General features: G+C 33.5%; 1 protein-coding gene across 3 annotated transcripts in view; it reads right to left on the bottom strand.

Moving 5' to 3' along the window:
* The window catches only part of LOC118202236 (glutamate receptor 1-like), a 148,647-nt gene extending 131,289 nt beyond the window's left edge, over positions 1-17,358 (bottom strand). For all 3 annotated transcript variants that reach the window (XM_085808075.1, XM_085808077.1, XM_085808076.1), the window contains exons 1-2: positions 17,215-17,358; positions 6,298-6,453 (exon numbers count right to left, since the gene is read on the bottom strand). In XM_085808075.1, coding sequence (XP_085664201.1) covers positions 6,298-6,453; positions 17,215-17,293 — 235 coding nt within the window. In that variant the 5' untranslated portion in view covers positions 17,294-17,358. The remainder of the gene's footprint in view (positions 1-6,297; positions 6,454-17,214) is intronic.
* Positions 17,359-17,633: the final 275 nt, after the last annotated feature.

Below are 17,633 nucleotides of genomic sequence, written 5' to 3'. Positions count from 1 at the left end.
GTTAAAATTTAGAGTATGTTGGAAACTAGAAAGAAACCCAGTGTCAGAAAAGTATAAAAATGACATCTAAAATTAACTAAAGTTCATGCGTATGGTAGGAAAATGTAATAAACAAGTTCAAAATTAAAGTACTTTAAAAATTACGAAGGTATAAAATGTACAAAACAAGTTACATCTAAAATTAAATAAAGCTCATATACATGGTAAGAAAATAGAGGAATTAAGATAAAATTAAGAGCTTGTTTGAAATTAGGAAGGTTAAAACGTATGAAAGTCGTTACAAATTAAAGGAAAGTCATGTGAAAATATAACAAATTAGTTAAAATTCTTAGTATGTTGAAACCTAAAAGCGATAAAAAATAGAAAAGGAGTTAAAATTTACATCTAGAATTAAATAAGTCAGGTATATGGTAGGAAAATGTAATAAGCAAAAAATTAGTGTACTTTAAAAATTACGAAGGTTTAAAATGTACGAAACAAGTTAAAAATTACATCTAAAATTAAATAAAATTCCTATATATGGTCAGAAAATATAGGAATTAAACTAAAATTAAAAATATTTTTGAAATTACGAAGGTTAAAACGTATGAAAGTAGCTATAAATTAAATGACAGTCATGTACATAGTGTGAAAATATAGCAAATTAGTTAAAATTCAGAGTATATTGGAAACTAAAAACGTTAAAATATAGAAAAGAAGTTAAAATTTACACCTAAAATTAAATAAAGTCAGGTATATCATGTGAAATTATAGCAATTATGTTAAAATTAGGACTATATTGGAAATTATGAAGGTTAAAATGTATAAGAGAAATGAAGTAAAAGTCATGTACGTAGTGTGAAAATATGGCAAATTAGTTAAAACTCAGAGTATGTTGGAAACTAAAAACGTTAAAAAATAGAAAATAAGTTAAAATTTACACATAAAATTAAATAAACGTCAGGTATATGATATGAAAATGCAGGAATTATGTTAAAATTAGGACTATATTGGAAATCATGGAGATTAAAATGTATGCGAAAAATCAAGTAAAAGTCATGTATATAGTGTGAAAATATAAACTGGTTAAAAATTTGAGTATATTAAATAGTGTGAAGGTTAAAATGTACAAAACAAGCTAGAAATGTTACATCTAAAATTAAATACAAGTCATGATTAGAAAATGTATGAAATAAGTTAAAATACAGAATATGTTGAAGATCGCTAACGTTGAAAAGAACGAAAAAAGTTAAAAATTACATCTAACATTGAATAATATAATATACGAAAATGCGTGTTTTAGTAATTACACTCATAAAATATAACGAATAAGTTAAAAGTATTGCCTAACAAGTCTGAAAAATCTCTGGGTAAAATGAATTTAAGAATAAAAATGAGTAATGTAATGAAAATTACGGAAAGTATATGTGATATTATGAACAGAAGATTTAAGAAATAAGGTAAAATTCTGAGTGTATAGGATCACTCAATCATTAAATTCGAAAATAATCTTCATTCAGGGTAACTAGGAGTTAATCATCATATACGTAGGAATACGAAGAAAAAACACAAAGGCTAAAAATTTATTAACGAAGGGAAATCACTTCCGATAAATCAGTAAAATATAATCTCTTATTAAATTGTGATGACATGTAGCAGTTTTGCAGATATTCAGTCATAGGATAAATACAAGTAAGAAAATAATTATCTTCGGAAGAGGTTATACTGTGAAGGAAACATTTCATTTTATATCTGTTTAAGGAAATGAACTGTATCAGTCACTTAAAACACCTACTTGATATATGCTTTCAAGAATTCAATATAAATAAGTACACATTATCTATCATATAACTACTCAATGCCTAAATCACCTAATTAATAAAACCTCAGCACACGTCGTTTTTCTGTTAGGTAGCAACTACTCCCATCCACCTCCTGATAAGGCTCCCTGTCTCCATTTTCAGATAAGCCTCCCTCCCACGGCTCAGCCTTCCTTCTCGGGAGGTCCCTCAACTCCAGATCCGTAAGATCCCGAGCCAGAACTCTCATTTTCCTCTACTCATGACACAATCCGAATTTTGCAGGCTTATGCAGTATATAGAATCTGCCATAACCCGATTATTTTTCTACGAATTAATTATTCAATTAAAATAATTAAGTATTTTAATTGACTAATTATTCGTTGCCTCCTAGTCAGGATAGTGGTTAGTGACTCTGACTACCATACCGAAGGACCCGAGTTCGAAACCCGGAGAAAACATTGATGTTTGTAAATGTATCTTGTATGCACGGCATGGGGGCACTCAAAATGTGTGACGAGCCGAAAATCTTCTAGAGGGGTGGCTGGTAGGGTAAAAGGGGTGAGAGATCCTCAGACCCATCCTCCCGGAGTTCTTTCCTTCAAAAGTGTCGGCGGAAATGAACAAAGTCTTACTCTCATCTGCACGGTGCCCAAGCCTCTTGCCAACGACAGGCGCAATCTTGACTGCTTGCCACGATGAAATTAGTGGGCCTGCTCTGATTTCAGACAAACGAGAATAGTAACAACACAGCGAGGTTATCGCATATGGCTACAGTCCCTGCTAGACGGGAGTTTTCTGAGAAACGAGATTCTTGTAGTTCTGGTTTAAGTGGGAGGATTCCTAGAAAAAAGAGCCCCGCTGGAAGCGAAGTCCCGCCTAGGTACGGAAACAATGTTGCGGCTACACGGGATTTTTTCAAACCTCACCTAAAATGTTTTGGGTCCCGGGTACAGGAAACCAATCATACGAAAGTTCTGTTTCTGAAGGATCACGTGATCCCAATTTGAGCGATAATCGATTACTGTTTGGCGTTCAAATCTTTGTAGTAAGTGGGAATAGTAACCTACTAGTTACGTGTGTTTCTTGGAATTGTGCGGGTTCTGAGAATTGTCCCTTTCGACGTCAAGTCCCGCGTAGCCGAAACATAATGCGATTGGGACATTAGAGTTGCAATGTTTAAAATTTAAATTTAGAATGAGAATAGAAACAGATTGATTATTTTTGCTTTCATAAAGACATGTATATAATGTGTTTACGGAAGCAAAAGCAGATGATAGTGTAGTTATCGATAGGGGAAATATAGGGCCCGTTAAGCTTCTTTCATTTCAGCTCCTTAACTTCGTTTCAGTTTCGTTTTTGTGTAGTTCCAGATACGTAATATCGGGTTGTCCTCATGATGTAATTGGAAGCATACTCAACGCGCATTCGAGAGGTCCAAAGTTCGAGTCCTGGGAGGGCATTATTCATTTTTCACGTCCCCACCATTAAAAAAAACTTATGAGCTGTTTTCAAAATGATATTTCGCTGTTTTCCTGTAATAAAAATTTCATTTCAGTTTCAAATGCTTACGTAAAAATTTGTGAAAATTTTGCATGAATGTCAAAAGTTTGCTTTAAAAACTTTCCTTGACGATCTCGTGATTACATCCTAATGGCCTTAATATCATTTCTCAACAGCTAACATTTCCTGATGAAAACACTTCTCATGCTAACTGTTAGCTACTTAGAGACAGGTAGAAACAAATCTAAGTGGAATAAAAAAAAATTTAAAGATATATCTCTTCTTGTACCTTCATATAATTTCAAAAGTAGTAGCTCTTTGCCCTACACTTTCCCGAGAGAATTTCGCAAACGTCCTATTAAGGATGCCATGTACCTTATTTTCAAATAGAATCAACAGCTGATAGAATAAATTTCTAATCTGCAAAGGAAACATAATTCGTAATTTAACATAAATCGAGAAATAATTTTGCAATTTTAATTTTCATTTTGGAAATAATTTCTGTAATTGTCTAATTATAGGACTGAGAAATTATTTTCTAATTTATAGTTTCGCGAAAGTAGTTTTTTAAATGTACTACAGTTTATGTTAAAATCTTTGTTTCTCAGGTTTGTGAATCTTAGTCATTGGAATTCATTAGTCTCGACAAAGATCTTCATAAACTTAATGTACCACGGAGAGATCCAAAATTTTAGGTATCCACCAATGTTCTGCTGACATTAAACTTCCAAGGGTTAGTGATTTTTGCTTTGAGAGATCAACCTTTCAGGAACAATCATCTTTCCTGTTTATCCTAACTCATTTGCAAGGAAGCAGCAGTATATTTTATATAGCCCAATTGAAGACCACGGAGAAAAAAAGATTACTTTTAAAATCACGATAAAGGTTTCATTTACGTAGTTCTTACTAGACTTTTGAAGCTGGATTTTCAAATTTTCACAGGATTCTTTCACGCTGGCAATGTTATCTAATAGTATTTATCAATATTTGTTCCCACAGTTAAGAATTGCAGCTTAGACTGCGGTCAAGGGTAGCCAGTAGTAGAATACAGCTAACCGGTAATGGGAGCATAAAATCCTTAAGTAGGTATAAAACAGATCACAAACAAAAATATTTCTGGTAATTTGAACTTAAATATATCTGTGCCATTTGATTTAAGTCTTACTAACAGATTTAGCCTTATATTAATTCTTCTTTTTACTCCTTCTATATTCACCTATATGCTCAATTCAGAGGGCTATACAAAGTTTATGGCTTAAAATGAAATAGAAATTGTAACCGGTATGATTATGAATAGAAGAGTGTTTGCTTCTGCTTTCCTACAAAGCTGCGCGTCAGAGTAAATGTGAACGCATGACGTTGTCACGGTTGGTAAATGTTAAAATATAGCTGGGTTTTTTCTGTCTGATCCAATTACTGTTGCAGCTTCGCGCAGAGTTGCCGGAATCGTAACACAGTTTTACATGTAATAGAGAAGCAAGAAGCTGTCCACAAGAAATTTATAAAGTCTGGTATTCTGGTATTCACTACAAAACTTTAAAAGACTATGGAGGAATTACCTTCAGGTCCTATGAAACAAAAACAAAAGTCAGAAGAAGGGCGTGTAAGACCCTTTTATTTGATCACAAAGAAGTAACATTTACTTGGGTTTCCGCAAGCCAACACTTTTGGCTTAACTTAAATAAGTAATGTTGAACTAAAATCAAATGTAGTAAGATTAGCTTAACGGCTCACAGGATTAAATAACGCTCAGAAAAGGTTCTGGTTTGTAAATAAACCCGGTGAGACAAGCCTAATGGCTAGAAGCATTCAGTGCCCCAGAATCAAATCGCTATTAACTCACGATAGCAACGTAGCCTTAAGTAGGTAGAATACGCTCTAAAATCAACTACAACTACAATTCTCGCTGTATGCCGTGATTAGCATGAAGTTTTCATGCTGCTCTTTCGTTGTCTTAACTTCTGGTGCCATAGAAGGGCATATCAAGTGAAATGATTACCAAACAGAGGATCCAGGAGAACAGCATAGAGAAGAACGGAGGGGTGTGACCACTTTGTCACGTGTACTGCTGTCAACATCGCAATTGGTTGAGTAGCATTTCAGATAGTTGTGCTGATAGTTGCAAATTAGTACAAATAAAAGATAAAATAAAGGAAAATCAATAATTAAATATGGTACTTAAATGCGTCATCATGAGTAAAAATGAGAATACAGTATTCAAAGTCCAGTGAAAATAGGGTAACAAGTCACAATACTAAAATCAACTTACGAAACCTTCGCTTAAATAGCACTTCTTTTCTTCTTCAATCTGAATAATTATCTCATTTACATTCTGGAATGAAAAGTGTGGGTGAAACGAGAGTGACAGAAGAGTACTAAAAACTCAAAATTAACTATTAGTCAAAAAGAAATAGATAAATCTTCACAAGTGGAAAAGCTTGTTTTTGCATTAAGACTCCCAAGTTGCGAGGAAAAAAGTTTAATGCTAATTTTTTTACCTTTTGAGGTGTATCTTGTGTCTACAGTAAGCATTAAGGAAAGGAGCTAATTCGTCAACACATAGAGCTTACTTCTACGGGTTAGCACCTAAGTAGTTAATTAAGTAGTTAGGCACCTTTAATTGTTATATAGCTAGACATAATGATTTGTTAACTTCAGTGTAGCAACACATTCTTTTAAAGCTTTTGAGAAATACCAAATTATGTCAATAAGTGTTGTCACTCAGAAACACAGATTCAGCACCAACTCAAGTAATAACAAAAATTCGAGGACTTATCTAAAATCAGGATACAGAAACATAATGAAAACTATCATTACTGAATTCTATGACAAAACATTTTTTGAACAGTAAGTAACTGTTTAAATTAAATGAGGTTATACGTGACTTTTGCGTTTTAGGCCATAGTAATTAATTTGACTGCGTAGTTGAAAGAATTCATTTAGACATAATACTTTTTTGTTAAAAGAGAAATCATGCAGCAAAATAAAAGCGTAGCAAAAAAAAAAAAATACTTACTAGACTGCTGATAATGTACAGCATCTTCTTTTTCGACAATATCTTTGATTATATCAATCACAAACGGGGATTGTCCATCACTAGTTCGTTGATTCCATAAAACATAATTGATGACTGTCTCTATGACTTTATGCTCATCTTTTTTGAGGATTACACCTGTTACAGGATACATGAAATACATGAAATCAATTTAAAGGAACGAATGACAGTTTGACTTTTTAAATAGTAGGTAAAGATGGATGAAAATGAAAAGAAGTAATGTAACGAAAGACGTAAGTTGACTTTGTCACTCCAGAAGTTTAAGCCAATAAATGAGACAGGAAAACAGTGTTTGCTTAATGTGTATATATATATATATATATATATATATATATATGCAGTGAAATCTCAGTTAGCAAATGCTTTTCATTCCTGAAGGCCAGCTGTCATTCGAAAAGTAAGTGAAAGGAAACTGTTTTACTCATAGGAAATAACATAAAACAGATTAATCCTCTCTGTATCGCAGATGATTGTGTATTTAAACTTTTACAACAGTATATAAGAGCTCAAGATCATAGCGTAAAATAAAGGAATCATTGAATCTAAGAATCTTTACCCCCTCCCCCCAAAAAATAAATAGAGAGAAAAGAAAAGAAATAAATAAAAAAGGTAAAACACGATACTAAACATAAGAAATAGAACTAAACTTCATTTTACTGTGCAGTCGTTACCTGCATCCACTGATTCAGTAACCGTGGTTTCAATTATGCGTGGTTTGAAGATGCAAAACAAAGAGAACAAGAAAGAAAAAGGCCTTAGTTTCGGCATGATTTTCAAGCAACAATGATTTTAACGATACGACATGGTGAAATACGTATACAGTGCTCAGATACTTTTAGTTTTCTCAAGTAATTACTTACCTACACTCTTGTTTAGATCCCGCCCATTAATACGCAATTTGATAAAACGCCTAAGTACTGATAGTTCGACACCGGTTCTAAGGGCCAAACAGTCATCAGTGTACAATAGTGCGGGCTGCAAGAAACTAAAGCCATTTTATTTATGATTAAGTGAGTGCGAAAGTAAGTAAATGCATGAAATCTTACTTTATACTGTAGTTCTAAAAAAAGGGGGGAGCAAGACATAGAAGGAACAAAATATAAATTCGAATAGTATCTGGATGAATACCTGTTGCTTCTTCCCTGACACGTAGCACCTTTTCTCTACAACCAGATTTCGATGTCTAAAGTCATGCTGATTGGACTAGCAATTTTTCAGAACAGAGGTCAGATGAATACCTGATAAATTGAATCTCTTGTTCTTTTTTTAAAGTGAGAAGAGCTGTTCACTTGATACACAATACTGAACATGTAAATCACACAAGACGCAAAATTTGCAGCTTAATGGAAACCCACTTCACAGCTCACGTGCAGACAAGTATTTGAAAATATGGGGATACCCACTTCACTGAATTCTTGCTTTAAAGTCGAGTCGCAATGAATTTTTGTTAATTCCATCTACAATTGGGCTGGCACTTTTTCGGTGTCAGTTGAGAAAGTATTTTTGTAAAGAGATCGCATGAACAGTCCCTTTTATTCAACAAAATTGCATATACGCTTCGATATTCGTCGCAAATCCAATTTTTAGTAATGTACTGTTGCGAGCTACAGGATGGCTGATGTTTCTTTAATTAATAGCTCCAAATAAGCATGAAAAAACAACAATTTTTTAAGAAATTAAGCACAATAAGTAGCAGACACAGCACAATAATAACTGGAAGTAACTCAAGAAGGACGCGTATATTAGGCAGCTCCTCCTTAGCCCACGAAATAAATCGTAAATCGTAATCTAAATGTAAACCCTAACTTCTAATTCAGCTAACTGCTAAATTTCACAGTTAATTCAAGACTGAACTGTCTAGCTCTCCGATCTGTATTTTTACACTGTAGCATGGGCTCTAAAAATTCTAGAATACTCGTTTGTAGACTTCAAAAATGCGTTTTCGCGAATCTTCCGGAAAATCGCCACGTTAGAGAGAAATCACCAACTATACCTAAGATCCGTCAGGAACGGAAATACTTATGTCTCGCATTTTAATTAAGCTATTGTTGTAATTCCAACGTAGTTGCATTCAGAATTAAAAGATCTGTGATTCTATATTCCCTTGGCTATAATGGTCGATTGTCGATGAACGACTTCCAAACGTGCCTGCAAATCTGCTAGGTACTGCTCAGGGGAAGAAGGCGTGCCCATCAGTCGTCTGAAGAGCAAGTCAGACGGCAGACGAAAATTAAGGACAGAAATCATTTACGATGGAGAAATTCCAGTTTTTTTTTCCTCTCATGAACCCCACTCATGTACGCTATCAGCAATAATGAAAGTTTTTTGGACCCAGTCCTGCTGGTTCTTGGATACAAATAGAGATAGATGGTTCAAGATTGCTCGATTGAATCTCTTCACCACGCCATCCGACTAGGGATGCAAAGAAGTGGTTTTAGTCTTCTCCATTCCGATAATTCTAGAAAGTCCTTTAAATATGGAAGACGTAAAATTTTTTCTTTTGTCAGAATGAATAAAGAGAGGCACTCCATACTGTGAAATTCAGTTCTGCACGAGGACGTCTGCAATGGTTAAAGCTTCTTAATCAGAGATGGCGTAAGCTTCCTGCCATTTACTAAAGTAATACATGACAACTAGAGACTACGGCTCAGTTGTTTATGGATTCGCACGGTCTTCAATTTTAATTTGTACCAGGTGAAGGTCCGAGAATGTTCAAAGCAAGCCTCTCGAATAGTACTCTCGGATTGTAGTGCTATGTACGTGTTCCCCGTGTACGTCTCTGCGGGTCTTTTCGAGCTCCACATGTGTCAGAGGATTTACCTCAATTTTCTACATTTGCTGTGACTTTGTCCCAGAATAAATGGTCACGAACTTTATGAAGTGCCTTCATAACACCAAAATGACTTCCAGTAGGGCTGCTATGAAGCTCTGACAGAACATTAGGTATTTGAAACTCTTCTCGTCGTCAGCTTTTCATTTGTGGTAGAAAACTCTATCTTGCAGATAAAGGGAATTCCACAAAGTCCAATATATTTTCATCGTCAAACTAAAGGGTGCCGTTTCTTGCCAGCTGGGTTTTTCGTTGATTGTTTCAATTAATTCCCTTAATGGCCTCAATTCAGCATCTTCCATTTGCGCATTTCTCAGTTCTTCGCTTCTTCCAACATTGTGTCTTCTGTACTATTAACACCCATTACAGGATTTACTCTCTTCTGATGGACTTCTGCGCAATCTCCACTTTCATGGAATTTAAACGAGAGAACTTTTCAGATGTTCTTTGTCTACTATTCGGAGTGCTTGCTCTATTTCGGGATCTGTGATAGCATCCACAAAACACTAAAGGCTTAGTATGCCTTAATTTATCGGGCGCAATCCGGAAATGGTAGCTAATAATTCCTCAAATCTGTCTGGTTATTCGTAACTCGTAATTCAGCTAACCGCTAAATCTCACAGCTGATTCACAAGGGAACTCCTTACCTCTCTGACTCGTATTCATACACTGTAGCAGGGACTCTGGAAACTTCTGGAAGAATCGATCGTAGGGCTTCGAAAATGTATTTCTGTGAAACTTCTAGAAAGTCGGCAAGTTGACGAGAAATCGATAAATGTCGCCAAGAGGGCGACAAAAATTGTCTCCAAACCCGCCAGGAACGAAATTGCTTATATATCTCTCTCTAACTCAGCTATGTTTTACTATTCCAAATTTGTAGAAAGTGTAAAATATAACAACAACAACATAATAGCAACAATAATAACAACGCTGTTGTTACAATCAGAATTAAAAGATCTACAATCAAAATCTGCAAATATACGCTTAAATACGAGATATGGGGCTTCAAATTAGATTAAACGCGAAATAAACCCAGAAATTATCAACCTGAAAATGATAAATAAATAAAATAAACTAAGAACACAATTCGAAACACCACAAAAATGCAAAACTCGAAAAATTACAATCAGAACGGATTCTCGGTGTAAATGGAGATCCCCCCAAAATTAGTCAAGGGTCACGATTTCGACATGCCTGCCCAAATGCAACCTGAATGCAAGCCAGTTAACCTTAGAAAAATCCTTCTAGGAAGGCATTCTTCCGTAAGATAATTCTTGAGTGTTTTGTTATAACGAAAGTGCAAGTTTCGCTACAAAATGCTCTATCTCTAAAATTTTCAATAACTCCACTCTAAAATATGCTTAATCATTTTCCTCCTAATAAGGGCCAGCGAAGGAAAGAAGAGAAAGTGTGGATCCAAATCATAAAAATTGGTTAATTAACATAAACCTGACTTGCTGACCTCATAAAACCTTGTATATTACTTGTATGTAATTTTAGAAATGAGAAGGTGTAGATTTTTACTGTGGCCCGCATATTTTGGTGGAAAAAATTGCAAGTACGGAGGTGGAAAGGTGGGTTAGAAAGAAGCAGTTTTGTAGAGGACTGGAGTATATGAAATCTCATATGATACTTGCAGAAAGAGAAAAGTTTTACAATAACCTACAATTTATTTTTTAATTAAAAATTTGTGCAATAAATTATCGCACTCCTTTTCATTAAAGAAAGAAAAAGAAAGGAGTTTTTTCATTCAGAAAAACTCATTACATTTATTTTTCTATATAATTTTTTTTTCTCTTTGGAGAAAGCATGCACATCTATTGATATGTCTACAGTGGCACATCGATATTAATTAAAGGAGCAGTTTTGGTCTTTAATATGAATTTCAAATCGTTTGTTTATGTGGGATCAGCAACTGCTATAATATAGTATCTGGTGTTTTATTTTGTAGGAATGGGACATCTGAATTCTTGAAACTTGAAAAGGGTTCGAAATTTGGAAGAGGGTTCCAGATTCGAAAGCTCGAATAATGCACATTTTTTAAAAGGGTTCAAGATTCAAAAGGTCCAATCTGGCATTTTTTTCTTTGAAGTTTTAGAATTCTAATTTAAAAGAAGAATGGTTAAACGTTTTAAATTGGGAAAATTCGTTTTATTGACATACAACAAAACAGTTCATCAAAAGAACACAAAATTCAACGAAACTTTCCAAAAACTTTTAATTACATCATTATCAACAGAAATCTCCGTAAGACAATTCAGAACACATTCACAGTCAATTTAAAACCAAGTATACTGGATCCTAATCGAGTTATAATGTTTTATGTAATTTTGTTTCCATTCCCCTGACATTTGGGGAGAAAGTTCTGGTTTTCCCTAGCTCTTCATAAAATTCTATATTTTCTTTGACTTTCCCCAACTACTAATTTCTCTGACTTTTCATGACTTTGCAGGATTTTTCCAAACAAATAGGAACCTTATTAGGTTATTCCTGCAAATGTTTAACTTTAGTTTTGTTATGTACTCTTAACATGAACAAGTTTTAAGTTTTTCTTAGATTTGGACAGAGAATTTAGCGCTTCACAGTTAGTGTAGATCTCCATTAACTGTCGAAGCTCAAAACCTATTCTCGACAGAACCTTTTTCATTTAATAACTTCTAGCAAGGAAATAGAAATTTTGGTGTAACACAATATAGTCGGTGTTTAATTATTTCACTGCAGGGGGATAGTGATCGAATTATATACGTTTCGGCTGTAGCAAAAAGTTGAAAATTTTAATAATAAATAATTTCATATACAAATTGCTTTTGTTTTGTAATGAAAGTGTCAGCAAAATCTAACCAAAACAAACATACTAACCACTGGACAGTTAAATTCTTAGTTGAGAAGTAATATTATATTCTCAGGCTAGAAGTTGAAATGTAATATTAATTTCTTCAAGCCTAAATTTATATTAATAACGTTTAGCTGGCTGAAATGCTGCTATCCGTTATTCTCCAGTAGTTAAATATAGAATATTCTAGTGTATGAACATATTTGCACCCCACGAAGTGAACCAATAGTTTCTGACTTCTCATCTTTCTGATTTACTGGCTCCTCTTCATACGTAACTAGTTTTCCTTAGAAATTTTTCATTCAAAGCAGACACCAAAAGCAGATGAACATAATTTATAATATAAGGTTTTCCTTCCTTTCTTTACTCGTGAGGATGAGTTTTTCCGTAATTTAAAATATTATTCTTTTATGGTACTTTAAAACAAAATATTTTTTTTTCTGCTACATACGTCTTTACTTATTTTTGTAACTAATTCTTAATTTTGCTAAAATAATATTATTAATAAACCAATATCGATACTTACGTTTCCGTATTTATTTAACATTCCCGAATACTTAAATAGAATAAATTCATCAAGAGAGAATACAGATAAGCTAAAGTAGAACATAAAATTAGGTAAAGCAGTAACCTTGTGTTTGGCGTATATTTTAGCCAAGACTCTTTCGGTCCTTGATTAAGAGGTACAGATCCCTCTTCATCAAGAACAAAGAAATCAGCAACGAAGGTTCCAAGTTGGGGAAAAATGAAAATGAAAATCATCCTTTCATACACTAGGTAACAACTACTAAGAGTTTTTGCCTATAAATCAGGTACGGCCGAAGGCCGCTCACTTTTTGTCTTACAGTTCAGTTAGGATGCCGTAGCACCGCGCCCGCAGGCGAAATCGTAGAGGTGGCAAGTCATACAGGGAAGAGACTAGTAATTATTAAATTAGTTCAAATTGAAACATCTGAAATAGGTCGTATAAATTATGCGTAGGTGCCGGAGCAGTGTATCATATCTAGGAACTTCGTTAACTGAAAATGAGCATGGATACGTGAGAGTCGTTAAAGTTCACGCGACTGAGAGTCAAGCTCGGTGTGGTCAAACATACAAAAGTAGTAAATTAATTTTTAAACAATTCACTAGAGTCCATAACCCCTTGATAGCAATTAAAATCTTGAGAGAGTCACTTGTAAAAGCATTTCTTGAGCATAAATATTTTTAAAACTGGAGCATTAATTTTAAAACGTATTAAATCTTCATAATTGCAGAAGTGGGCGTGAGGTCACGTGGGCCAATCGCAGCGAAGCATTTTTAAGCAGAGTCGGTTAACGATGCACTGAGTTAGGAAAACACAGTTTTTAAAAATAATGCTATATTCGTTTAAACAGTCTATTTGTTCATAATAGTACGAAGCTTTGCCAAAGTAAATAAAATGAGAAAATACCTACACACAACACAACACACAGTTGAGACTTGGTTAAATGAGAAAATGCGATTAAATGCGATTAAATCATGAAATGGAAGAAGTATATACAAAGTATTTACAATATTTACATTTCACCACTTTGGATTGTGGTGAATGGACCGTGGTCGTTTAACCGTATTTTCCTCTGCTGGGTCATAGTTCGCTAAGTTTTTGATGGTATTATGCGGTGAATTCATGACATTGTTGAAAAATTTGTGAGAGAAAATTAGGATTTGTTCCTGGATTTCCGGTATCTTCAGTTCCTGATAGATTTGAATGTTTCTAATGAACCAGCTTGCATTGGTCATGGAGCGTAGTATTTTATTTTGTAAAACACTTTATCTTTTTCTATGAGTTTTGCAGGCAGTAGCCCAAGCTGGCACAGCATAGAGAAGTATCGGGCGAATTAACGTTAGGTACAGAGTCCGTTTAGTCTGTAGATTTAGTTTTGATTTCCTTCCTAGGAGTGGATACAGAGCCATAAAAGCGCCGTTAGCCTTGTTAGTCACGTAATTAATGTGCTCTTTAAAGGTAAGCTGTGAATCAATGAAGACGCCAAGATATTTGTAGGAGCTTGCGGTTGGAATGAGAACATTATCGATTCTAATGTCAATGTTGACGGGGAGGTATCTTCTGTATCTTCGATACATTACAATGCGGAATTTTTCTGGATTAAGGTTAATTTTCCATCTTTTACACCAAAGTTCTATAATTTTTATTTCAAAATTTTTGCATTCTGTGGTTTAGGCATGTCGCTGGCATATAAATTAAAGTTTGCCGGGGAGAGAACCGATCCTTGAGGAAGGCCTCTGAAAATATTTTTCTTATTAGAAAGGGCATCTCCACATCTCACTTGAAACGTGCGATCTTCCAAATATGAGATCATTAGTTTAAGTAAGCTGTCAGGATCCAAGTTGGGGAAAGCCCCGATAGTATTTTTATATCCAAAATCAGTAAACCGAACCAGAAGGTAGCTCCGCCTGGCTGCAGAAATAGTAATGAAACCTGTAAAATCGTTATGAAAGACCGAATTGGAATGAAAGGCATTAACTAAAGAAGATAAATATTTGTGAATGTGAAAAGCTTCAAGAAAATCTAATTCACCATGAAGAAAATTTTGTATAATTTTTGCAGTCCCAAAGTCAAAGTTGTAATTAAAAAAAAGTTGTCAGCTAGCGAAGACCTTAATTTTGCCTTTTCGGACATAATATTCGTGTTCATCGATGCGAAACTTTAATGCTGTTTCAGTTTAGGGGATATACCTCAAACCACACTAACCAGATATGTTGTAAATTCCCCAAAAATTAAAGTCAGGAATAAAAGCTTTAAGAATCAAACCATGAATTTTATTGAGAGGAGAAAAAATGACTTGAAAATGGAACTTCTGCATAATCCATGCCATTTTGTAACTGATAGAAGGGTGAAATAGATGTACGATAAGGTTATAAATGTTATTTCTAACAGAGGAATCTCTTCTTTGAGAGTAAGATGGAAATATTTTAAAGGCTTTATTAGTGACCACGGAAGAAATTCCTCCGTCAATGGCAACTGGTTTCAAATAATTGAGTTTATTAGCAAGCAAAGAGTTTGAGGAACAAACTTTGAGGACGCGAAAATACGTAATAGCAAAAAGAAGCCATTTTGGGTGTAGCCGGGTGATATGACTGAGTATGGAGAGGCAAATGAACAGAAAAGGATGTACGATAAACAGCTATGCTGAAATCAGATTCATTGTGGATAATAAGAATATCAAGGAAGGGAAGGGTATTGCCAGAGTTTCAAAAATGAGCTGGAGGGCTATCAATCAAATATATAACAGATAAAATCTGGGATAAATCTTCTTTTTACCATCTAATAGCGCGAAAGTGTAGTCTGTGTATCGAATACAGAGTCGAAAGGAAAGTTTCTCAAATACAGTACAACTCCAGTTATCCGAACTCCAACTATCCGAATCGCTTTCAGAATTTAAGAAAATAATTAAGACGAAAACGTAGTGTTGGACAATCAACGATTTCAGACATTAATGTAAGGGTAGGTGACTCATAGAACACGAGTTAATGTTATTAATCAATAAATCACATTAATTTTATGTTAAAGTTTTTAATAATAAATACAATATTTTTCTTTAACTCTCTTTACACAGAGTGCCTGTAACATACTGATCTACTTTGAACAAAAAAGTTTGAAGACCACTCTCTTAGACTATTGAACTTCTAAACTTAAGACAGATACCGTTTTTAAATGATAAATTTCGCAACTACCTGATCGTTTTCCTATTTTTTAAACGAACGTTTGAGTGTTATTAACATTCCATAACAGTTAACTGTTAATCCCATAAATTCACAAGAAGGAACAGAATAGCAGAACTATAAAAAATTCCTTCCAAACTGCTAATTTTGATATTTTACTGTTAATAAAAAAAAATTACTTATTTTTTTATAATTCCGTTCCTCGTATAATTCTGTAAAATATGCATCTTGCAGTCCGTAAAATATGCATCTTGAATATCTGATTAAATAAAAATCTTGAATACTTAACTTTGTTATTTAAATACAGATTAGAATTTTTCAAAGAATATACAATAAAGTCATAATAATGTGAGCATTATGCCCTCATTTATACATAAAAGTTTGTTAACTGTTAGAACTTCACATAAAATAAAAGTACTTTGGAGTTTTCTTGTATGAAGAACGTGTAACATTTACGTGTAACCTTTTTTTTAAAATCGTGTAACATTACATATGTGTATATATTTATCATCTTATGAACACAGTATCGCGAATAAATGCTAATTTTATTTTCAAGGATTTTGCGAAACAATAAGCAAACAAAAAATTGAAACATTGCATTTATTTCTGCAATTAAGTAAGAATGTTATTATAAGCTTGCTTGCTTAATTACATAAATAAGCATTTCTCTCAAAATTAAAAAAAAACGTAGTTACGAAATTTTAATGCAAAGATTATTTTGCTTGCTCCCTCTTACAAATAATAAGTTGAAATAATAAATATTTGAAAAATATTTGGTTTAAATCAGAGATAAAATGATAAGTTTTATATTTCTAGATTTCCACAGATTAATTATTCTCTAAGGAACTCAAGTTTCTTTCAGCTTGTCGTTAAATTTTACTCAAATGTTATCGAGGTATTAAAGATACTGGGCATTGTGTATTTAAGTATAACAAAATAGTCTTCGAAACAGAAAACTCACATATTACTTCCTGATCACATCAAGAGATTCATTAGTGCGTCTCGTTAAATAGCTTTAAAATTTCTAAACGTGTTCACGAAATATTATTAAATTTTTGAATAATATACGGACAAAATATTTATCCTATAGCAGGTAAAGAAACATGTCATATACAAAATAGTCCGGTACTAATAGATAAAATTTAATACCCATATAAATTCAGCACAAAAAGGGAGTAATTATTTTGATTAAAATGTAATTAAAATAAATACGACTTCAAAAGAAAAAGCATAAAAAGAATAAGCCAACAAGAAAAAAGAATATCATCTGATAAAAGTAAGAATTCATTATAAAAGAAGCAAATTACATATTATAACACGTATAAGGTTATAATACGTAATTATATAAGGTTATAATATGTAATTTAGTCTCGGTTTGTTTATCTGCAGCACTGTTAACTAATATTATATCAAATACATATTATAACGATCATTGCCTTTAAGCTTAATAGTTAAAGTAGAAATATTTAAAATAATGTCTTTTCAATAACAGATTACATAATAAAACACTTACCAACAGGAATTCGTTCTGTGTAACTAGCTGCACATGTAATAAATAAAAATAAAATACTTATTTTCAGTAATATGTTCATGTTTATTACCGCAAAATTCTCCAAATGAGCAGCGACACAGAAGTTTTGATCGTTACTGAAGGCAATCTTCCCCTTTATCAGATGCAATATCAAGACATCTCTTTTCATAACCACATCAGATAGGGCTCTATTAAGAGACAAAGTTTTCCACTCAGTACTCTAAAAGCAGATATGCTCAATTAAGGCCAGCAGCAGGATTAAAAACTTATTATAATCCTTGTAAAACTGCTATAAATCCTTGTATAACTGCTCACTCCCGATGCCAATATAATTTCCTATTTTTGACCATTTTAGGACCCTTTTCAGGATTTGCATTACTTTCAGGACTTTTCAGCACATC

This window comes from Stegodyphus dumicola, chromosome X1 (genome assembly GCF_044657685.1).
Source record: "Stegodyphus dumicola isolate Sdum_Otavi_A_Nest chromosome X1, ASM4465768v1".
Classification (NCBI taxonomy): Eukaryota; Metazoa; Arthropoda; class Arachnida; order Araneae; family Eresidae; genus Stegodyphus; species Stegodyphus dumicola.
This window is presented reverse-complemented; position numbering and strand designations above follow the sequence as displayed.